General features: G+C 47.2%; 1 protein-coding gene across 1 annotated transcript; it reads right to left on the bottom strand.

The window, feature by feature from the left end:
- Window positions 1–1,079: 1,079 nt before the first annotated feature.
- Window positions 1,080–24,879, bottom strand: erf (Ets2 repressor factor). Its single transcript, XM_083680959.1, has 5 exons — window positions 24,338–24,879; window positions 10,384–10,618; window positions 8,362–8,474; window positions 5,566–6,485; window positions 1,080–4,894 (listed from the first exon to the last, which is right to left on the bottom strand). The coding sequence occupies exons 1-5, from the start codon at window positions 24,357–24,359 to the stop codon at window positions 4,328–4,330; spliced, it is 1,857 nt and encodes a 618-aa protein (XP_083537085.1). The 5' UTR covers window positions 24,360–24,879; the 3' UTR covers window positions 1,080–4,327.
- Between the last annotated feature and the right edge of the window lie 658 nt (window positions 24,880–25,537).

Below are 25,537 nucleotides of genomic sequence, written 5' to 3'. Positions count from 1 at the left end.
CTCAGAGAGTGATATGGGGTCCCATCCCTCAGAGAGTGTTAAGTAAACGCTGAGAGGGGGGAGGAGGGGGAGGAAGAAAGGAGAGGGAGGGAGGGAGGAAGAAAGAGAGAGGGAGAGAGAGATGGACACCTTTCAAATAATAACATGGTAAAAACAATACAATGTCTTTTTCTTACAGTCCCCCAAAAATGAAAAAATATATATACACAAGACCGAAATGTTTTATTTCAAAACAAAAGTAATGTGATAGGATTATGCGACCCCCCCCCCTGCCCCCCCCCCTTTCCCAGGCTTCCATACAGATAAAACCAGCTTGGCTAAAGTTAGCTTAGCGAAAGTTACCACGCCGGTCCTGATCAGCCAACAGTAGGATGGATGGAAAATACACACATACAAACTCAAATCACAATGGAAGAGAGGTGGGGCCCTGAGGAGGGAGGGAGGAAGGGAGGGAGGGGTACAAAATAATGAAATAGTAATGTTTATAATATAACAGTAATAATTGTGAACAACAATAATAATAATAATAATAATAAACAGCAATTACGATAGAGGAAAAAATATGAATATGGTTGAAAAATGCACGGTGGTGATTTTTTTTAGTTTTTTTTTCTGACGCAACAAGTAAGGCAGAAGTCAGTTAAATTACCGGCTGGACACTGGGCTGGTCAGAACCAGTACAGCTGGGTGCAAACCACCACTCAGACCAAGGCTGTGCACCATCGGTCTGGGCAGGTCTCTGTCTGTCTCTGGCCTGGCTCTTCTGTGTTACAGGCTGAGGGTACAGAGACGGCCCAAGCAGCGTCACGGGAAGTCCCTCTCCGCTCTGAGGTTGATGATTTCACACCGCGTGGGCGAGGCGGCGATGGGTGGTGAGGGGGGTTTCTCTCTGGTTGGGGACTCTACGTGACTGGGGGTGGGTGAGAACATGATGAGGGACGTCACATTCCTGACGTCACATTATTCCCCCCCCCCCCCCCCCCCCAGCAGGCTAGTAGACCCTCCTCCTCCCCCCCCCCCCCCCCAGCAGGCTAGCAGACCCTCCTCCTCCCCTAGTAGACCCCCCCCCCCCCCCACAGCAGGCTAGCTCTTCCTCACGCATGTTTACACACACAAGGCAATGGGGGGCTGAAGCTGAATGAAGATGAATTGTCCACGTACAGTTGATGGTCCGAGCAGAAGGCTAGATCCAGCTAAAGGTGAGTTCAACAGATCCCTTGTGGCTCCTTGTGTCCACAGACAGGAGGGGGGGGGGTACTATGGGGGTACTAGTATAACTGTGAGTCCATCATTCTCATTGATAAAAGCCATTGAGCTCCAGACCAGTGAGAGAGCTGAATCTGATGACCTGAACAGGTCTCCCAGGTGTCTTCAAAACCTCTCCGTTACTTTGTTCATTTCCTGTCCTCCAGCCTCCGCTGCCCTTCTTCTAATGCCCTGAATACAACACTTGTTTTACATCAGAAATAAACACGTGTTCTGATTCTCTGAACGCAGCTCAAAGACGGCAAGGAGGGCAGCCTGGGCTTCCGTACGTACGCCCCACACATCTAAACCGTTAAAAATACTTGTTCCTGATTTATATCAAATGATATTTTTGGAAATATAACATTTGTATCTCTTTATTATCTCTCTATTTAGTATATCTTTTTTACATCGTATAAAAAAGAAGGCAAAGTGGCAGTGAGTGTAGGAGTCTGAGAGAGAGAGAGAGGGGGGGGGGGGGAGAGCGAGAGGGGGGGGGGAGGGAGAGAGAGAGGGGGGGGGGAGAGAGAGAGCATATTATTTGTTCGGGTAATTAGGTCTCCTGTGAGATGAAAAGGCACACTCATTTTGTCCCGTTTGTTAATCAAAATGGTCTTCATATTTCTCTTACGTACAGAAGATAAAACCTTGTTATGAAGTAAAATCTGGCTAAAAAGGCTTTGTGAAGTTCGCCTGAGTTCACCGTGGTACTCATGGTTTAGTTTTTTTTTCTTTTTTTAGTATTCTTTTTTTAAGGGGTCAAAGGAAAATCAATTAACTTCATTGTCTCAGTTCAAGGAAGATCTTATTCAAGGTAACTCAACCCTCTGTTCACTGCATCTACTGTCCTTTCCTTTCCCTCGCTGAGGGAAGAGGGGCTTCAATACCAGAGGACACGGGAGGACGCACTAACAGCGCCCACACACACAACTCCAACTGGCAAGGGTCCCCAACATTTAGGGCCGTTGGTTATCTGAGTTTGAGACGTCCAACGAGCCTTTCTTGGACCCTGCACTGTACAAAGACTGTCCTTGAGGACCTGGTTGGGAACTGCACGTTAAAAAGGTTGTCCGTTAAGGCTGGGTTCGGTACTGCCTTGGTACCGCACTGTACAAAGAATGTCCAGTTACAGGGGAACTGTCAATCAACGCTTGAGGTGAGAGGTGGAGGGGAGGGAGGGGGGGAATCTTGCAGTCTGGGCCGTCTCTCCATCCGCAGACTCTGTCGATCCTGACATCCATCCATATAACGCTTAGGTCTACACACCATTTCTCATGTGTCTGTTACGCTCACGGCGGTGGGACGAACCAAGGGTGTCGTCGAGAGTGAGAGAGTGTCAGAGAGAGTGAGAGAGTGTCGTCGAGAGTGAGAGAGCACACTCTCTCACCTGTTCTGGGCCGCGTCTGAGTGACTCCCAGCTGAAGAGCCTGGTTGGAGTCGAGCTCAGCTCATTCTGTGTGGGCGGCAAATGTTAGAACAAGGTCCCCGAGCTCTCCTCTACGTTGTCAACAGCTGCAGGTAGAGAGACGGCCACTTCTGTAATCTCTTCAGGCTTGACCAACTCTTTTCTGTTTCACCTCCCAGTGTCAGTATCAACGAGGGTCCGTCTGGGGGGAGAGGGGGGACTAGGTTGAAGGATTGGACCGGTTGGTTTCTCCCTGAAAGCAGGGGAGGCTGGCGGAGGCAGACATCGGAGGACGGGCTCATTGTAATGCATGGAACGGAATGAGGAACGGTATCAAACCAGAGGGTTAGAGGCAATCAGACAACTGTGGTCAGCCCTGGAGTAGCAGCCTTGTCTTGCCAAATGTTGATCATAACAGAAATGTCATTGACTTTTTTGTGTCAACCTCAATAGTTGTTATTGCATGTACTGTAGAATTAACTTACTGCTATTTATTTAGGATATGGCTGTTAACTCTGTCTGAGAAGACTGAAACTGGTATTTCTGGGAGTGCGTGGAATAGAACTGTCGAAACAGAACGTAGGAACTGTCGGTGACTCCCTTGCGTCTGAAGCAAACCACACCATTGAGAACTCTTTTACTACATCTGCCTGAAAAAATAAACCAGTAGCTTGTCATTTCTGACAGCGAGCCGGATGAGGAGATGACCAGTAGATTGGATGAATCTTTCAAAGGTTTGGGATCCTTTACGCCACAATGTGTCAGATCCAGTTCCTTGTCTGTTGCCTCGAGACGCTCCCTTGTGGAATCAGTCATTTAAGCTGTGGAGAACCTCCATGACACAGGAGAAGTTCCACAGGAGTGGTCTAACGATGGAGGTGAGAAAAGTGGATCTCATGAGGAGTCTCTCATGGAGGAGGAGGAGGAGGAGGAGGGGGAGGAGGAGGAGGGGGAGGAGGAACCCGTTGGGGAAACTTTAAACACTGAGAATGCGGAAAAGAGTGAGGGAGGGAGGGAGACTTGAGTCGATGCACGTTCCTGAATCTGATATCGGAGAGGAGGAAAAAAAAGTAGTCTGGTCTAATTCTTTTATTAGAAGCAAGTTCAAGATCAGATTCCTCCAGTGTCACTGGCAGAGATGAAGGTGTGACAGAGGCCGTTCCTCATTCCCCGCATTACAATGAGCCCGTCCTCCGATTTCTACCTCCGCCAGCCTCCCCTGCTTGAAAGGCTACGGGCGAGAGGAAGGAGGCACCTTAAGGCAGTGTGCAGGTTCGAGGGATGGACGTGTGAATGTTGGATCTGGGCCTTAGAGGGTCTTGGGGGTCGACTGGGGGGGGGGGGGGGGGGGGGGGGGGGGATTCATACTCCGCCACCTTTAGTGTCTTAATCACGGCTTGGTGACATGTGTGTGCGTGTCTGAGCCGTGTGGTTTATGCGTTGTGTGTGTGTGTGTGTGTGTGTGTGTGTGTGTAGTTGGGTGAAAAGCTGTATCTTTTCGTGCATGTGCTTTTCTGCTTATGCACTCGTGTCTATGTGTATGCTGACAGTAATAAGTGAGTGTGTTCGTGTGTGTGTGTGTGTGTGTGTCTAGTGTGTGCATGCGTGCGTGTGTGTGTGTGTGTGTGTGTGTGTGTGTGGCAGTAGGACCCCAGGCGGCTGGTGTGTGTCCCTGCCTCAGCAGCCGTGGTTCTCCAGAGACAGCTGCGCCGTGGCTTTCTGCAGCTCGGAGCTCGCCCTGCGCTGGACGGGTGGCGGTGGAGGCGCTTCGACGCCCAGGCTCAACGGCAGGCTCCTCCCCTCGCCGTTCTCCGCCCCCTCCCTCCTCGCCACCGCCGCCGCTGCCACCGGCTCCTCATCGGCCCGCACCTTCTTGTCCTCCGCCTCGTCACGCTCCGAGTTGGCCTCCATCTTCTGGTCCTCACTCCAGCGGCGTTTGAAACGCAGCTTGAGGGGGATGCAGTGGGGGGAGCCCCCCCCCGGGCTGACGGGGGGGCCTTGGCCCGGCTCGCTCTTCAGGCCCAGCAGGGTGGGCGTGGCGGGGGTCTTGAAGACGTCCTCGTCCAGGTCCTCCTCCGGGGCGGCGTCAGCGACGGCGGGGCGAGGAGGAGGAGGAGGGGGGAGGGTGGTGAAAGCCTTCCCGTTGGGCAGCGGGGCAGTGAACACGTCCCCCTCGTCTTCCTCCTCGCTGATGTCGGTCACCTCCACTTCCTCCTCGGACTCGATGTCAGAGACGGGCTCCACCTGGGGGGGAGGAGCAGGGGTCAGACACCGCTACCGCAGACTACCGCTCCACGCCAGGGGAGGCTGGCGGAGGCAGGGGTCAGAAGACGGGCTCATCGCAATGCATGGAATAGAATGAGGAACGGTGTGTTTGATACCCTTCCTCATTCCATTCCATGAGCCTGTCCTCCGATTTCTCCCTCCGCCAGCCTCCTCCTGCTCCACATACGTAACCATGCAAAACAAAACACACTGTATGAGTGTATTCATTTATGCACAGTACCAGTCAAAAGTTTGGACACACCTTCTCATTCAATGGTTTTCCTTTATTTTTTATTATTTTCTACATTGTAGATTAATATTGAAGACATCAAAACTATGAAGGAACACATATTATGTAGTAATATGTAATAATATTATGTAGTAATATTATGTAAGAACACACTTTTTTTATGTAGTAAACAAAAAAGTGTTAAACAAACCAGAATATGTTTTATATTTTAGATTCTTCAAAGTAGCCACCTTTTGCTTTGATGACAGCTTTGCACACTCTTGGCAAGGTGTGTCCAACCTTTTGACTGGTACTGTACGTATATCAAGTCACTGAGAGCTAATTGTCTTTCAAAATGGACAAACCAACAACTGGGTTCGTCAACTTGAACACAAACTGATATCTGATCTATTTGACGCACCTTTATCTTGGGGGGGGCGGCGGAGTTAGAGAGCAGCCCAGAGGCAGAGTAGGAGGAGCCTATGCCGGAGGGGCAGGAGCTTCCGCCGGAGAGGGCGGGGCCATCGCGCTGCTTGCGCCCGAGGGGAGGCGGCTGCAGCTTGAACTTGAAGGGCGAGGGGTGCTGCTCCTCCCCCCCGGGGTGGTGCAGGGAGTGGGGGTGGGGGGGGCCGTGGCGATGGGAGGAGGCGGCCGGGGGCGGGGGCACGGAGCCCAGGGGGGGCTTGTCGGTGGTGGAGGGCCGGTGGGGCTGGGGGATGATGATGTTGGGGTAGTGCAGGAAGGCGCGGGGGCTCAGGTGGTAGTTGTAGACGCTCTGGTGGTGGGCCTGCAGGTAGCGCTTCATGTCCTCCGGGTTGAAGGAGAAGTGGGAGCCCAGCATGGGGGACAGGGAGGGGGACGGGGTGTAGGCCAGGTGGGAGCTGGGGGTCATGGACAGGGCCGGGGAGTGGGTGGGGGCCAGGAGCCCCCCGGGGCCGGGCAGGGGGGACACGGGGAACGGGGAGAGGGGGTCCGGGTGGATCCTGTGGGAGGACGGGTGGCGGGGCAGGCCGGCGGGGTTGGGCCCCCCCCCATAGACGCGGAACAGGGAGTCGTGGGAGAGGCGGGGGTGGTGGAGGAGCCCCCTGTAGGCCCGCTCGGCCCCTGCCGCGCTGCGCTCCTCGGCCGCGATGCCTTCCTCCAGCTCCGAGTTGGTGGAGGTTCCGTCGCTGCAGTCGCTGACGGACCCGCGGGCCATGCGGCGGGCCACGCTGCTGAACATCCCGCCCGGGCTGCGGAGGTCCTCGCTGGGGGACAGGACCTCCGACGGGGTGGAGGGGGGGAAGCGGAAGTGGCTGCCCCCGGTCGGCACGGGAGGGGCACTCTGGGGGACTCCCCTACCTAGAGAGAGAGGGAGAGAGGGATGAGAGAGGGTGAGTAAGAGAGGAGAGAACAGGGAGAGTGGAAGAATGAGGACGTGTGTGTGAGGGAGAGAGAGAGAGAGAGAAAGAGAGAGAGAGAGGGAGGAAGGTAGGAGTGTAACTGTGAGGAATTTAGTGAAAAAGAGATTGAAAGAGATAAAGAGAGGTAGAAAGCAGACGTTACCATTAGCAGCTAAGGCACGGGATAGTTGACAGTTATGTGTGTTGGTGTAGACAGCTGTCTGTAGCTACTTAGCATAAACGTCTGGCCAACATGTTCTGTTTACGTCTCTGTTGTGTGGGCGACTGAAATACATGTCACTTGTGTCACAGTTTGATGATGCTGCAGGGCATTCCTCTCCTCTGTGTCCTACACAGCTCCCCAGGCTAAGTCACCCCGTGCGGGGGGCGGGGAAGCAGAACCATCCCTCTGGATCAGAACAGGGCCCGAGAGAGACAGTTAAACCCACACAGACAGGAGCAGAACCCAGCCGGGTCGGCAGAACCGAGACGGGGCTGATCCATGACCAAAGCACGGGCCACGCGTCAGATTCCGCCTGCCTGCCTCTCCCTGCCAGAGTGGGGCACCAGAAACTCTTGGCACCCTGCCTGGTACCAAAATTAAATATTGGAAACTCTCTCCGCTGCCATCACAAACACGGGTCGGATCGGTCTGCTTTCCCAGAACCGCCGAGGGAGTGAGATAATGTGGGCCGGGCGTGGGCGTGTGAGACCATGATATAAAAACACACGTCAAAACCCAAACCACTTCACACACACAGCGTATCCATTACTGCACCATAACAGCTGCATGGGACGGTTACGTCACGCCGCACCAGACTAACACGTGTTACCGCGGCTACGCTTCACCACCCCAGGGGACGCTGGGAGAGGAAAACACTTTGTATCGAGAAGAACACAAATACAGGCTACTACCCAACGTAAACAGACGGGAGGATTGTGTATCATTTGGGTTAGCATGTCCCGGCATGTCCCGGTGTGGAGGGACGGGACAGCGCTCGGGGAGGGTTAGCTCAGGTGCATTAGGGGGCTTTAAAGCCTCTGATCTTTTGTGATGACAAATACCTGCCCATTCTCCGCTCCTCCCGGGGAAAAACAAATAAACAACTTGTCTTCCTTTCTCCGGCACTGTGACTGCTGATGGCACTTGTTCTTTTTGAAGGTTTTCCTGGTGACTGGTGTGTAGTTGATTCACTTACAATCAGATAAAAGATAAAGGCGTCAGCTCAGATGACTTCAATGTCATGGAAACGCATTCAGTCTGATTCTACACACCCTCAGAGAACCTGGCGGGCACCAAACCACGCTTAAGAAGTTCCACGTCAAACGTTAACGTCACCACCCAACATCTCAGAACAACCGGTCAGGCTAGACAGCTGCTGAGCGACTTAACGGCTAACAGCGTTTGATGTTGAAGACATGTGCATACAGGCATCCTGTTCCATCCACCTTCATTCATCTACCCTCTCCACTACTGCTGGGGTTCTGCTGACTCCTCCACCCCCGTCACCATCATTATGACCTCACTGCTGAGGAGCCAGCCAGACCTGAGCATTCCATTACACCGTCTCCAGCTGTAGGCTGTGCCTATGATTCATAAATAAATAAATAAATAAATGTCCTTCTTCTAGCATTGTGACTGCCTATGGCCCCTGGTGTGAGCATTAATTACTTTATCTTATGATGACTGATGGACAGATGATTCACTTACTTCAACACATGTATTTGTTGTAAGTCGCTTTGGATAAAGGTGTCTGCTAAATGCCGTAAATGTAAAAGGTAAAATAAAAGCAGATTTGATCTGACGTGGTGTTTGGGAGCAGCGGGGGACGGACCTGAGCCCATGTCGATGAATGGGTAGTTGACCAGGACCAGCTTGTTGAAGTTGAACTTGTAGGTGAACCTCTTCCCTTTGGTCTTGTGGAGGATCCTCTTGTTGTAGTAATACCTGCGGAGGTCAAAGGTCAGTCACTAACCGAGTTTAACCACATGATGTGATCCTACCGGGGGAGGCTGGCGTAAGTAGAAATCGGAGGACGGGCTCATTGTAATGCATGGAACAGAATCAGGAATGGTTTAAAAACATGTTTGTGTTTTGACACCGTTCCTCGTTCCGTTCCATGCGTTACAAGGAGCCCGTCCTCCGAATTCTACCTCCACCAGCCTTCCCCCCCGGTTCCTCCTGAGAATGACATCATCACACAAGAAACCAAAAGCAACCCTCCGGACATCTTTATGTCAGAGGCGGCCTAAAGACACCGCAGGGAAATACTAGACACACAGAAACTCAGAACACCGCCGACTAAAAGAGGTTCATGAATTCTTCAATAACCTCTGTTCCGTTCTGATGGAGAGGGAGAGGGAGAGGGGAGGCACTCAAAGACTGAACAGTAGCTACTGATTGGGAGGGAGGGAGGGAGGGAGGGAGGGAGCCTCTTGCACCTCAGGGCTCAGTGAATGAAGGGCCTCTTCCGGTTGAGCCGACGTCCATTAAGGCTCAGAGTGCTCACCCACGCTCGGGCTAAATGGCTGTCAGAGGCCAGCTTTGATATACATGTGAAGTGGAGACATGAGTTTGGGACTGGAACATAATGTTCACACACGCACTGGAAAGCACTCAAACACGTGGGGAAAGGGCCAGCCACGCACACAGAGAGACAGACACGCACACACTACATACATGCATACACACACACACACACACACACACACACAGGCCACTCAGTCACACAGGCTCAATCCTGTTCTGAAGCGCTTTGAAGAGTATTTGAACTCACTTCAAACAAAGCATAAAAGGGCTCCTACTGCATGTACTGCCTATACCACAGGACACACACACACACACTCACACACACTTTCATAGCCATGGGGACCCTAATGAAATCCTAAACTAACAAGGAGAGCACAGTGACTTGAGAATTGAAAGCTTCATTCATTGAAGAGTTTTCTGACAGAGAGAGAGAGTACCATGTAGATGTTAGAGAAGATGGCCAGAGAGTACCATGTAGATGTTAGAGAAGATGGCCAGAGAGTACCATGTAGAGGTTAGAGAGGATAGCCAGAGAGTACCATGTAGATGTTAGAGAAGATAGCCAGAGAGTACCATGTAGAGGTTAGAGAGGATAGCCAGAGAGTACCATGTAGATGTTAGAGAGGATAGCCAGAGAGTACCATGTAGAGGTTAGAGAGGATAGCCAGAGAGCAGAAGACGGTACAGATGGCGTGGGGGAGGACAGAGAGGTGACGAGGCTGGGACACGTCATTGAGAGGCTAAGTGTTTACTAACCTCCACGACCATCTGAGAGAGGGGGGGGGGGGGGCTGCAGGGGGAAAAGGCCTCTTTTGGTTAGTGTGTGTGTGTGTGTTATGAGAGAGTTATGTGGATGAAAGAAATGTAGGCCTCTTTTGGTGTGTGTGTTAGTTATGCCCTCATTTGGTGAGTGTGTGTGTGTGTGTGTGTGTTATGTTCTCTTTTGGTGAGTGCGTGGGTGTGTTAGTTATGTGTATGAAAGAAATACAGGCCTCTGTTGGTGAGTGTGTCTGCTAGCTATGTCCTCTTTGGGTGAGTGTGTGTGTGTGTGTGTTAGTTATGTCCTCTTTTGGTGAGTGTGTGTGGGTGTGTAGTCAAGGACACCCACACTAAAGTAGGAGGCTTTCTTCTGCTTTCTTCTAAAGCACACACACACACACACACACACACACACACACACACACACACACACACACACACACACACACACACACACACACACACACACACACACACACACGGCCAAAGCCAAGGGGGCCCAATGTGCCCAAGAGCGCAGTGACAGTGAATTGAAAGCTTGATTGGTTGAGGAGGCGGGTCTTCTTACCGGAGGGCCCTGCTGAGCTTGTCGTAGTTCATCTGGGGCTTGCTCTTCCGGACCCCCCAGAGCCGGGCCACCTCCTCCGGGTCCTTGATGACGAACTCCCCGTAGTCCCCCTGCCAGGCGATGACGTCCTGGTACTCCTCCTTCCGCAGCAGCTCCAGGATGAAGTGCCACAGCTGGATCTGACGGGAGCCGGGACTGGACTCCGGCTTGTAGGCCCAGTCTGGGAAGGCGAACCCTGGGGAGAGGGGAGAGGGAGGAGGGAGGGTGAGAGATGGTGAGAGAGAGAGTGTGTGTGTGTGTAAGAAATGTAGGCCTCTTTTGGTGAGAGTGTGTGTGTGTGTTTCAATGGTCACCAAAAGCTGTTTTATCTAACTTGAAGACATCTCAAAGACAGAACTCACTAAACTCAACTACCAATCATTAGAATACAGAGTTTCTACTGGAACTTACTTTTCTAGTTCATTTTGATATCATGCCCATTTAATATATTATTCATATATGCTTTCAATACAACTACAAAGACCTTGGCCATGAATTCCAGTTTATTGGCTGTGGGTAGCAGTTCAAATGAACTTGGAGGAGGGAGTTCTTCATATGCAAGTGGCTGTATGGGCATGGCACTGGAGAACATCAAAGACATCAGCCAGGGGTTTGATCTCCATATGGGCCTCAATCCTACTGCTGCCTGCCTGCCTGCCTGCAGCCCCTATGGGGAATACTGTCTGATACTGCCTGGTAAACGTGGCCTTGTTAAGTAAAACATACAACTACCCCTGATGCCATTGTGCCCTAAAACCCCAAACTAAAACCCTAATACATCTAATACCTAATACGTATGAACACGGTTCCTTTCAACACTAGATCTGGTCCCAGATCTAGAAACTCCGGGTATAGCGGTTTTCATGCTCCCAATCAAAGCCGTACGGGGCTTAAGAACCGGACTATCAGTGTTGAGGTTATCACAAACGAAACAACCTCGAGTACGAAGACAAAATAAAAATACACTTTGAACATGAGAGGGAACAGAGAGGGGGGGGGGGGCTGACTGCTGTTAAAGACTCAACACCACTTTAACAAGGCCGGACTGGGAGGGAACAGAGAGGGGGGGGGCCGGACTGGGTAGCTTAGACACCTTCGTTCCCTCAGAAGAGCAGGCCTCACACAGTAATAATATATCTGTAATAATAATAAAAGTAATGATAACAGTAATAATAGCAATAATAATAACAGTAATAATATAACAATAATAATAATAATAATAATAAACAGTAATGATATAACAGTAATAATAATAATAATAATAACAGTAATAATAATAATAATAATAAACAGTAATGATATAACAGTAATAATAATAATAATAACAGTAATAATAATAATAATAAACAGTAATGATATAACAGTAATAATAATAATAATAACAGTAATAATAATAATAATAACAGTAATGATATAACAGTAATAATAATAATAATAACAGTAATAATAATAATAATAATAACAGTAATAATAATAATAATAATAACAGTAATAATAATAATAATAACAGTAATAATAATAATAATAATAACAGTAATAATAATAATAATAATAACAGTAATAATAATAATAATAACAGTAATAATAATAATAATAACAGTAATAATAATAATAATAATAACAGTAATAATAATAATAATAACAGTAATAATAATAATAATAATAACAGTAATAATAATAATAATAATAACAGTAATAATAATAATAATAACAGTAATAATAATAATAATAATAACAGTAATAATAATAATAATAACAGTAATAATAATAATAATAACAGTAATAATAATAATAATAACAGTAATGATATAACAGTAATAATAATAATAATAACAGTAATAATAATAATAATAATAACAGTAATAATAATAATAATAATAACAGTAATAATAATAATAATAACAGTAATAATAATAATAATAATAACAGTAATAATAATAATAATAACAGTAATGATATAACAGTAATAATAATAATAATAACAGTAATAATAATAATAATAATAACAGTAATAATAATAATAATAATAACAGTAATAATAATAATAATAACAGTAATAATAATAATAATAATAACAGTAATAATAATAATAATAATAACAGTAATAATAATAATAATAACAGTAATAATAATAATAATAACAGTAATAATAATAATAATAATAACAGTAATAATAATAATAATAACAGTAATAATAATAATAATAATAACAGTAATAATAATAATAATAATAACAGTAATAATAATAATAATAACAGTAATAATAATAATAATAATAACAGTAATAATAATAATAATAACAGTAATAATAATAATAATAACAGTAATAATAATATAACAGTAATAATAATAAACGAAGTCTGCTGAGACTTTGATTCATATCTTGGGAGTGTTTCCTCGTTCCGTGCATTACGGGGAGCCCGTCCTCCGATTTCTGTCTCCTCCAGCCTCTCCTGGTACACAACAGGGCCTGCCTCATGACTAATACATCACACGGAGCTTCCTCAGTTGTACTACACTGAACGGAATGACGAATATGACGGTAAACTACCGCCTCAAGTTGCCGTCACTGTGATGGCAACACAGAGGACGCGGGTTCAAGACGTGTGTGACCTCGGAAGCAGCACTGTTCCCGGCAGGGTGCCGCCTGTTTCCACAGACAGAAGGGTTTGGATGGCCGGTCTGTGTGAAGCACCACAGACAGAAGGGTTTGGATGGCCGGTCTGTGTGAAGCACCACAGACAGAAGGGTTTGGATGGCCGGTCGGTGTCAGAGGAGACCAGAGACCCTCATCAATGCACTAGCTACTGTGCTACTTGGACAGATGCTGTGAAACCGGTGTCAAAAACACACACACTGACATGGAGAGCCAGCCACTGGGTGACGTCAGAGGAAGACGTGCCGGGTTACGGTGTACAGAACAATCGTCCAGGGTTACGGTGTACAGAACAATCGTCCAGGGTTACGGTGTACAGAACAATCGTCCAGGGTTACAGTGTACAGAACAATCGTCCAGGGTTCTCAGTCAGACGGACAATGAGACGGCAGGATACAGACACAACATGCGTTGAATGCCATATGTAGAGACACACACACACACACACACACACACACACACACACAGTCTATTTCCAGATCTCTGTGGTCTTCATCAGTTGTGAATGTTTGTGTGTTTGTGTGTGTGTGTGTGTGTATCAGGTGAGCTCTTCAAGGGAAATTCCACTACCACTGTACTTTTTCACCATTTGGTGTCCTAGCTGTGTGTGGGTCTATGGGTGGGTGGGTGTGTGTGTGTGTGTGTACCAGGTGAGCTCTTCAAGGGAAACTCCACTACCACTCTACTTTTTCACCATTTGGTGTCCTAGCTCTGTGTACGTACGTGGTTGGGTGTGGGGGTGTGTGTACGTGGGTGTGTATGTGTACGTGGGTGGGTGAGGGTGGGGGTGTGTATGTGTGGGTGGTTGTGTGTGTGTGTGTCTACATATGGCATTCAACGCATGTTGTGTCTGTATCCTGCAGTCTCATTGTCTGTCTGACTGAGAACCCTGGACGATTGTTCTGTACACCGTAACCCTGGACGATTGTTCTGTACACCGTAACCCTGGACGTCTTCCTCTGACTTCACCCGCCAGTGGCTGTTCTCTCACTAAACCTCCACAGCTAACCTCCTTTTACTCAAAAATCAGTCATTTTGGTATATTTTCATATTTCTCTCTCTCTATTTCTGTATCTTTTATAATTCTCAGCAGCCCCCCAGTGATACGGTCCCAACATGTAATGACTTGGTGTGTAGAGAACTCTGAATGTTCCAAGTTCGCTTTCTAGAAAGAAAGAAAAAAAAACCAGCAGCAGACAACATGAGAGAGAGCAAATGTACACACTGAAACACAGAACATACACACACACAGATCAGGAGAGGCAAAGTGGGTGCATGTGTGGGTGAACACACACACACAGCTCAGGAGAGGCAAAGTGGGTGCATGTGTGGGTGAACACACACACACACACACACACACACACACACACACACACACAGTGTGCGTCAGTGCTGACTCATGGCGTGTTCTTGTTTGTCATTCAGCTTTCACATGGAGCACGCCTTTCCCTCCGCTGCCATCCCTTTCTCTCCCTCTCCCTCCCTCAGACACTGTCGCCTAGCAACAGGTCATTTTAGCTATAAATAAACACCACAAACAGCGAACAGGAACACATGTATTCAATTAAAAGGTTCCTAAAATGACATAAAAAAAACAACATTTGGCCAAGTGACGGGCACTTTTCATCTGAGTAACTTCACTGAGATTAAGTCCACAGTCCTAGTGTCTGTTTTAATGCTCATATTATAGCTGTTCACAACAGTCACTGTCACACACACACTAAAATCCACTGCCTCGAGACCTATAAACACAGGACTAGAAGAGCTATCACAGTACAGCACACATCAGGGGAGGCTGGTGGAGGTAGAAATCGGAGGAGGAACGGTATCAAATGTGAAGACTGCAGAGTTAGGTCGCTGTTAAACATCCTGATTCGCTTCATCCGTCCCAGTAAAGGTCTCAATAAGACTTTTGTATTTTGGAGAACATTTTATATTTTTTGGAACTGGCTCCTAACTTTGCCGAAGTCATGCCGGAAAAGACTTTGGAAAATATGACGTCGCAAGAGGAATAACCTGGAGCAAGAGTGAAGCCACTGTCTGGTTAGCATAATTAGCATTACGGTTCAACATTGCTGGACAAACCCTGCAGGCTACAGCAGGTAACAAAGACCAGGCAGTCCGGCGAAAACAAAGACATGTCTTCAAAACAAACAATGAAATGAATCCAAACTTCACATTTATTTCTGGAAACACTTGCAGCATTCTGTTGGTTGAGCTGTTGTCGCTAGCTAGCTAGTCCGTTCCCAAACACCATGCTGCGCTAGGCCCCTGGCCTGTGATTGACACCTGTCAATCAACGTTAAGAAATCCAAATGTTTGTTTAGTTGCTGCTAGCAGACTGCGGCTAACTGCTAGCTGCTTAGCCTGACCGAAAGTCTCTGACTCTCTTGACAACGAAGGAATGACGAAATGGCAATGTATTATGGGTACACAATTGTCAACAACATTAAAAAAAAGAGAAGTACACTTTCAAACACTGTAGAGCTTCAAAACATGGTTAAAACGACCATGTTGGTCTCATGAACGGTCAGTCCTCACAGCCATTATTACTGTCGTCGTTCGAATCCCAGACTGCCCCTTTAAGGCCTGGAACTGAGGAAGGGGGCTGGGAGCAAAGCACCTGCATTTCGCTTCCAAGCGTAAAAACAGGATTTGCAGACGACAGCTATTTTCATTTGAGGTTTTCAGCGCGGCCAGTTTTTATTCGGCCCGGATGACGCCACGTGTTTATGTTAGCGCTTTAATAACAGATAGCCATCGTACGAGCATTGTCCCGCAGGCCCCCGCTCTGAGACTAAACAGGTCTAATTCTGGGGCTCCTTCTCTCCTTCTCTCCCTGTTCCCTCCTTTAATTCCCCCCATTTTTCCCGCCCTTCCTCCTATTCTTTAGTGGCTCTATATTTAGCAAGAGGAAAGGGTCGCCCTCCATCTGTTAATGATCCTGGCCGCAGGGAGAGGTGGGGGGTAGGTAGGAGCAGGCAGGGGAGGGCATCGCTACTCTGAACCCACCGTGCCTTTCAGAGAGGCCGGCCACAACTCTTTGTCTCAATTAAGTTAGTATCGTTAAGATAATGTGAAACAACTCTGGCTCATAAATGCGATACAACTCTAAAATGATGATTATGTTTTAATGTGAATCTTAGGCGAATTAATTAAACATCATACTAATGTGAATGCTAACAGTGTCAGATGCTCAGAACGGACATTAACCACCAACTGAACGTCATAGTCTGGGAGCACGGAGAAACCAGGGGTCCATTACAGAGAGACATGACTTCCCTTAAAACCAAGGAACAGGAAATCAACATGAAGGAGAGAGAGGAGAAGGGGGGAATTAAGGAGAAGAGAAGATGAAAGAGAAACACTCAGTCAGAGATCAAACAGAGTCAGCTGCAGGTACACAACATGATCCTTCATCCCTCACATGATCCTAGAGAGCACTGTTACATAACAGAACAGGGGAAGAGGAGGGGGAGGGGGGAGTAAATGAGGGGTAGAGGAGGGATAGAGGGAGGGAGAGAGAGAGAGATCTAGATGAACCGAAAGAATTGGAGGTGGAGAACTGCTCTCACTCACTGTCTGTTCAACTGCATAGTTTACACGCTGCTCTCTACAGGTCAGAACCGAGAGAGATAAGCACCAGCTGGGCATGCAGTGTGTGGTCTCATGGTCCAGGTGTTCTGACATCCACCAGCCACCATGCAGGTGTGCCAGACCACAGAGAGGTTTCAGGGCAGAGACAGACAGGCAGAGACAGACAGACAGACAGACCACAGACAGGTATCAGGGCAGAGACAGACAAACAGAGTTGCAGGGAACCACAAAGACCAAAAGCATCAGGGACAAACACAAACATTAGTTTTAAGTAAAACACAGACACAGACATACACACACACACACGTTGAAGAGCAACCTGGCAGTGTCACATCTGTGCCGTCACAAAGACAGGGCACCACCACACTGCTCAAACCCTCCGTTCCCACCTCCATCTCTAACCAGACTCAGCGTCCCACCGTCAGGACGGAGGCACCTGCAACGAAGGACCCGGACCACGGCGACACCCTGCGGTGCGCCGGCCAATTCTGTCCAGACAGAAACCCGGCGCGTCTCAGGGAGTTCCGCGCGTCGCAGGCTGTGATTATAAAGCGGCCAGAGATGGTCAGACGGGGCGTGTCCCTGCGCCGGTGTCCCTGCTGTGTGAGGACTGTACAGTAGGACAGGAAGTCTCAGAGCCAGAGTGTCCCATGAGGAAGAGTGGCGCCGATGAAGGGGTCAATGCCAACGGAGCACGTTGCCAGTCCAATAAAAAAAAGTAGTGGGTGAATCAGAAGTTGAACCAGGAAGCTGTTCGGAACTGTCTGAAGCTCACTGACGCTGGTCTTCTAATATAGCACTCTGCTCAGAGACGGGGTTTAGGAGGCCCTGCTCAGCCTCCGCCTCGGCATTTACAAGTCATATTCTTAAAGACCCAATGGCTCTATATATATATATAAAGTTAAAAATGTGATACCAATCCCAGATTGCCCCTTTAATCAAAACCATATTCTCGTCACTCCGCTGACTCATACAGAGCTGCGCTTGACGGCGGACAGCCGAGCCAGTGACCTGGGGGGGACCCGGGAAGCTGGTAATCAAAAGGGGGCCGAGGAGGGGTCAGTCTGCTCAGCCCTGGCCCTCTGTGCACTCCCTGCAAACACTGAGGGGAGTTGCAGTCCAAGTAGGTCAGTCGATTAATTTTTATTTTTTTTCCCATCTCTAACCCTAGTCTGAGAACACAGAAGGCATGAGAGATGTGGTTCATAGTGCCTTGAATCTATCTCTGTCTCTCTAAAATCTCAAAATAATATCAAATAACATCTAATATAATATGTTCCTTTAGTTTTTCATTGGTGAATTAAGACTTAAAGCCCAAGTCCACAAAGTGTCAGCACGATAACAAAAACATTGTAAACTAGCATCCTGGCACCAACACTTCCTGGAACAGGGGCTCACTTTGTCCAGCCTCTCCTCAATAGTTCTCAGCCAGCTTTGGCAGCCTCTGGTAAGAGTGTCCACGCATCATCAGTTCTGGACCGTCCAAATCATTCTTGTGAAGGTGCAGATCGAAGCACTTTAAGGCTTGCTGACCAGATGCTAGTTCGGTACACTGCTCGATTTGAATGCTGCAGAAGTGAAGCTTGTATTAGGGGAATATTTTCAAATCTTTTGGAAAATGGGACAGATATCATAGTCCTACTTCCTGGTTCGTTCTTCAGACTTGCAGAAGAATATCCAACCATGGACATATGGGTTTGGGTTAGGGTAGGGGCAAGAACTACCAGGATATCTGTGTCAATACCATTTTCTGAAAAGCTTGGGAGGCAAAAGAGTCAGGCTTCACCAGGATTCCACTCATTCACATGCTGCGATACCACAACAATTTCATGGTAAGGTCAAAGAAACTGCTTGGGCAGCATATAGAGTACCCACCCGTGCCATCCTCTTTTCATGCTTAAACCACGAACAGAGCTGCCATTGTACACTAATTGCCTAACCACCAAGTTTGCCCGTTTGGTGAATATGGCAGCGGTGTCTTTCAGCCTTGGCCAGAGCTGCGGTTAAGGAGCCGCGACAGCTTTGACAATATGTGGAAAGAGGGCAGCACAAAGAAGAGGGTTGGGGAAACAACCAAGCTGCCATCCAACTTCTCTGACTTTCTCAAAAGAAATCGAACAAAGCAGCAGGAGCTCGTTTGAACGCTGTCAGAAAAGGTCCACAACTAAGAGCATGGAGTCGTAAAAGGAGATCTACTGCACATCGCAAAAGATCCGTCCCTGATCAGCCACATTGTGTCTGTGACTTCCGCCGTAGATTGAAGACACATCTCTCCAGGCTACATGTTAACGGTCCCCCCTAAAGACCTCTTCACCCCCACTACCCTCCCTATACTAACCCTAACCCCAACCCTAAAGACCTCTTCACCCCCACTACAAGTTTCTCTCTTGTTGATAAAATAATGATAATAATAAAAAAAACTAGCATTGTGACTGCCAATGACCCCTGGTGTGAGCATTGATTACTTTGTCTTATGATGACTGTTGGATAGATTTAAGTCACTTACTTAAACAAATTTATTTGCTGTAATTGGATAAAGGCGTCTGCTAAATGCCATGAATGTAAATGTAATGATTTGTTCCCGAAGTTCTTCTGGAATACGTGTACGGTGTGTGTACTGACTGAAGGGGCAGACTGGAGATCTGGGGCACTCCATTTAGTAATGAAAGTAAAGTAAAGTCACGATGCTCCTGTCTAACTCAACTCATCACACCTCCACATCTTACCCCTTTGCTCTTCTCTTTCAACATGTCTCATCATTTCCACACAAAGAAAAACTAGCTTTGGATTTGTATTCTGTATCTTTCTGGGAAAAGAGGGATAGGAGGAGGAGGAGGAGGTGGAGGAGGAGCGTTGAGGTATGCCCCTGGACGAAGGTGGATCCAGACAGGAGAGATTAGTGGCCTGGCCTGCGCTCTGTTGAAGGCAGACAGGCCGTTGGCCTCCGCAGACAGCAGCCGCCTGGCCTCTTCCAGCCAAACTCCGTAACTCAAACCAATTTGCCCAGTAGTAATAACAAATTGCTTAAGAGACATTCTTCACTCTTCAAACAGTCCTCGGCCAGGTATAAAACCACAGGTCTGTGAGCTTGCAATACCAAGGTTCCCACGGTTACCGGAGAGATGGTGAGAAGGTTGAGGAGGAGGAGGAGGAGTGGGAGACGGTGAAATTGGAAAGGGCTGAGAGTTAAGAGAAGCACTGAGACCGTCAGGAGGGTCAGTGAGAGAAAGATCAAGATAAACCAAGCAGGAGATCAAAACAATGGTACATGGATCACAAGGGGAGGCTGGTGGAGGTAGACATCGGAGGACGGAGGCTCGTTGTAAAGCAGGGAATGGAATGAGGAATGGTAGTCGGCAATGAGAGCTAGGCACAGGGTGAGAACGAGGGACAAAATCTCTCTTTTTTAAAAAGAGTTCTGTGATGTGGTTGAAGCCTCCAGACTACTTTAATTTGCCTCCAAATGCAAACACAGCGACTGACGACAACTTGGTGGCTCCAGATGTGGGAGTGGATATCAGCGCTGCCTCCCCCCTCCAACGCTGTCGCCACAGCCCAGCATCAAACCACCAAACCAAGGGAACGAGATGAATCAGTCAGGGCTGGAGCTGCCAATCCCGTCACCGGCTGCCAATGCAACTTTCATTTACTATCTTTCCATATAGACAGAAGGTCTCCATAGTCATTAGCGTTAGCCTAGCCGGCTACACTTCAATAGTAAAGGTTTAGCTGGTAAAACTAGCGTTAGCCGAGCAGTCATGGTGGCGGCAGCAGCCCGTGGCTGCGTTGGAAGCTATAATGACCTCTGATACTTACTGATGCCCATCCAGAGCTATGGAGGCATTAAGCGTGTCACTGTTATCTTGACTGTCCCTCCTAAAGACCTCTTCACCCCCCACTAGCCCTCTGTACAGTTCCTCTACTGTTAATAATAATACAAAATAAAAAAATCTTATGATGACTGATGTATAGATAATTCACTTACTTTAGATAAATGTACTTGTTGTAATTCGCTTTGGATAAAAGCGTCCGCTGAATGTAAAAAATGTAAAATGTGTTATCATAGGCGTGGGCCTTCATGTGTGTACTATAGGCCTAGTATCGGTTTAAGGAAGGCTTAGCCTACACAGGCTACTGCTTACTACAGTAAAATCAAATGCGGCCTACAGTACACTTCTCCTTTGAAACATCTAAAAGTCACAGGGTTGGGACTAATGACATAATGAGATATAATTGGTGGCCATTGTGTCCTTGATATAGAATCCAGTAACCAAAGGATTAGTGACTAGGGACTTTCTGTGAAGCATCTCTGTGTGTCACATTTTCCGTGGGGCTCGAGCCTTCCAGATTAATCTGAATTCTATGGTACTAAATCTACTAATGATGGATCCTCCTTCAAGACTAAATGGGGGCATAAAAATATAAAAAGGGGGAGTTGAAGTGGCGTCACCACAAAGATGGCAACCCAAATGAGCACAAACATGAGAATTATGAGAGTGAGTGAGTGAGTGAGTGAGTGAGTGAGTGAGTGAGTGAGTGAGTGAGTGTGTGTGTGAGGCTGTGTAATGCAACACAGACTCAGCCATTTAAGTGGAATGTGGGGGGTCCTAAGCCCCCTAATAAACAGTGCATGTGTGTGTGTGTGTATGTGTGTGAGAGAGAGAGAGAAATGGAGAGTAGAGAGCATATTTAATGTAAATCTTCATTAACCATAGACATATATCTGGAAGGAGAGACCGTCTGATGGAAGCTCTTTAATTGGTCTTTTAAAAAAGAATTAGCTTTGGGGCAATGTTCTGGGGGCCTGGGAGAATAACACGCTGCTTTATCATCTCTGCTGTGGTGTCTGGCTGTAAAGCAGAGGAGACAGAGGCAGAAAACAGACATGCTGAAAGACTTATAAGCCTCCTTAGATAAGATGGGGCTGTTTCATAACGAAGATGATCAGGGCTGAACTTCCCTTTCTTCATGCCTGTTAACCACCCACTGCCCTCCCCCCCCCGTCACACCGTAACCCGCTTTGATCAGCCGGGGTGAAACATTTGGTGAAGCCGTCAGGTGTGTGTGAGGTGATGTGAGAAGGAGGGGGGGGGGGGGGGCATAGTGCTGTGTTTCTCACCCGTTCAACCTTCAACAGCCTCATGTTCAAGGAGATGTGCGAGTGTAGAGAGTTCACCCACTAACATAAACATTAGTTTTAAGTAAAACACACACACACACCCACACACACAGACAGACAGACAGACACACACACACCCACAGCAGACACACAGACAGACAGACAGACAGACACACAGACAGACACACACACACACACACACACAGACAGACAGACAGACAGACACACACACACACACACACACACACACACGTTGAAGAGCAAAAACCACAGCGCTCCAGAGTAAGTTGACAGACACAGGCTAGACAAAACCTCAAGGTTCCCACCAAGCCACAGACGAAACAGCCAGGCCTGCTCCATGCTCCATGCACCCACCACAGACAGAGCACCCTGACCGCCTCACTAAACACTGGAGCACAAAGATTGTCTGAAGGGCACATTATGTGACGTGTTAATTTTGGGTCCAAGTGCAATATTCTAAAAACTGGTTTTCTACTTGAAAACTACTTGCAAAACCACACTACAGGCTACGTAATGAAACCATTTTAAAACTAAATGCATCTTAAATCAAATGCAGTTTTTTGGGGGGGGGTTTAGCCTAGTGATTGATTGCGAATCATTTGAAAACCTTGCTGAAAACACCATTTGCGTTGAGGGCTCCTCTAGATAGAAAGCAGAGCAGCCTCTAGTCAGGTTCAATTGACTGGAAAACAACACACATAACTTTTCATGTTTGGGTGACGCTGTGTTCATCTGGTGGAGCCAAAATACAAACCAAAAATACTGGAAATGACGATGTTCACTTCAGTGTGCGTTTGACACCAGCTAATTGCTGCTGTATGGGTCCGTTCTCCTCACTCACAGAAGACAACAGTCCCTGGTCTGCTGCGGCTGGGACGGCTCACGCCTGGCAGGTTGTTGATACAATGAGTAACACGACTGGAACATTGGAGCTAGCGGGCCAGACTGCTCACATCCTGGGAGGATGCAGGGGGAGAGCGACCCGGAGAACCGGACTCCCAGTGGAGCGACATGCTAACGCACCTCCGAGCTCCGTCACCCAGGGCACCGGGTGACCCGGTACCAACGTCCACAATGTAAGACACAGACATGTAGTTTGATGCACCCTTGACTGGCATCAAAACCAGGTCTCCCGCTCAGCAAACTCACGGGTTAGCCTGCTCAACTCAAGGCGCTAGCCAGCTACACATGACATTTTCACTGTCCTACAGTATATAACGGCCTTGGGAAATCTGTCTATTGTTTTTAATGATCTGATAACAGCTCTCTCTGAGCATGCTGAGGATTTCTGGCACATTCCACCGGCCGAACGTCTGGAAATAATCACTGGACGTGTTGTCTAGCGGACTCAAAGTATTGAAAAACAATTGTGACAAATAATGGTGTTTAGCTGTTAAAATCGGCGCTGTTTTCATGGCTCGTATGAGGGATGTCTACAGTATTTGTAGTGACGCTGTACCGACTGAATGTAACAACGTGTTAATACAATGTTGTTACCACAGTAATTACTGTGTTACTACACTGGTATGGACCAACAATATGGTGTTACAAAAAAAAAAAAAACACTAACTTCTGTCCAAATCCTTACAATAAATAGCATTACCTCAAATGTGCATAGCCTTCAGTCTCCCTAAAAATATAAAAGGATTGGGCTGTGGAGTTCGACTTGTTAAAACCTTCTAAGCAAACAAAGTATGGCGTCAAATAGTCTCATTCTAAATCTCTAATTTACCTGCACTGTTTCAATTTCAGGCCACATCAGATGCTGAAGTCAAATTCTATGGCGTCTTTTATGAGAAAACAATGTGGGTTTGGAATACATGGTTTTCGTAATGTGATTGTAAAGTACACCTAAAGAGGAGACATTTAATTCGGGTCGAAATGGGAAACTTTCCCCATACTTAAAGTTACTTTATGGGAGTGTAGAAAGGGGCCGGGTAGCTGGCTAATCAGCTAAAGGTTTTAAGAGTGCGAACTTGACTTATTATTCTGCAGTTATTTAGCAAGCCAAGTCGTCAATATAGTTGCCTGCGCTACCTTAGTTATTGCTAAATGAGAAGATTGCTGGTTTGTTTGCTAAATTGTGAGGGAAAGAGTGGTTCTTTCCAGACGTTACCTAGCTAACTAGCAACCCAGCTACAGCGAAGCGATGTATACTCTCCACTCCTCGTCAAAGTTCAACTAGCTCGCTAGCTAGCTTAGCTAGCTACCCAACTTAGCTACCTAGCCTGAAAAGTTTTAGGAACTGTCTATATAACGTTACCTAGATGCAATTTAGAAGCTGCATACCACTTCAACAACATTACTCATCTTTCTTTTATCACAAACTAGAACATTTCGCTGCCTTACGTCGGCTAAACTTTAACTAGTGTTAGCTTAGTAACAAGTGCATTCTCGACCAGTCGAGCGCCATAAATTACCAAGCACTTTCCAGAGCGAACAACACAGGAACACTGTGAGCCATTCCGACAATAGTGAGTCCGGGGGCATGAAGTGAACAAGGTCTGATATCGTTAACTTACCCGTGTCCCCCGGGGTTTTCATGTTAACTCTGGTCAGTTCAGTCCACTCCCGTGTGTGTGGCTATCTAGCTAAATCGGTAGCTATGCGACACCCAGTCCTTCGTTGTTCTACTTGGCAAAATAAAAAATCGCAGTCCACACACGATGCCTTGAAAACTTTTCAGTAAAGCTTACTCAGGCTATACTGTTCCCAATGCGCCTCTCTGTTTCCAGGCCACTGCTGTTCCCTGATTTCTTTTAGAGCTCACAGCCTTCTTTTTTCCCCTGTTATTTTTATGTTATTTGTTTTACAAATCGTTAAGACGAAAGTTGCTTTGGCCTCCGGTTAAATCCACTCTTGTCAGTTCTGAATGGCGTACAAGTTGCAGAGCGTCGTGCCGATAGACCGAGGAGGGAACGGCTTGTAACGTGGATCAAAATGTTCCGCCTGTTGTTGCATCTTCGATTCTTCCACACATCATCAAACAGTCAAATAAATCGCACGAATAGTCTCAATCTGCGAATGGAACCAGTTTTTCCTTTCTCTCTCTCTCTCTACAGACTTTTTCTTTTTCCACTCAGTAAGTATTCTCTCAACACCCAGCCCCCCCTTTCTCTGTCGGGGTGTCGTGTTTCGCTCTCCCTACCACACGGGGCCGCCCACGCCGACCTGGGTTGTGGCTAGATGGTATACGGCTACCGTCGTACTAGCTCGGTATCTGTACCGTCGTAATCTCGTTTTAGTTTACTTTACGAATTTTTTCACGAACCTTGATGGCCTTGAGCAGGGAAAATATGACACCAGTCTCCAATATGGTGTATATTTAATAATCATCATGGTGGTCAACGGTGACTAGTTCACAACTAACAGTGAAATGATTTTGAGATCAAAATGAAGCATATGCACATTTAGTTAACATGTTCAGTGGTTTACTACTTCGCACACTACAGACACTGATCTTTCCCGTACCTCGCCAACGGTAACCAAGCTAAAATGTTGTTACCTTGGTTACAATGTGTCGACTACTCCTAACCGTAAACAATAAATATGTCCATTATTTTCATGTTTTTCTCGAGCGAATTCCTTAGTTACATGAACTTGAAACTAGCGAAGGACTTTGGCGGTTGGAGATGCAGCGGTTGTTCACTTTGTAAATGTACACATGTGCACTAGCATATCATTACTTAGCATAGCTACACTGGATTCAGGATGTGATAATG

Source organism: Argentina silus, assembly GCF_951799395.1.
Source record: "Argentina silus genome assembly, chromosome: 11".
Classification (NCBI taxonomy): Eukaryota; Metazoa; Chordata; class Actinopteri; order Argentiniformes; family Argentinidae; genus Argentina; species Argentina silus.
This window is presented reverse-complemented; position numbering and strand designations above follow the sequence as displayed.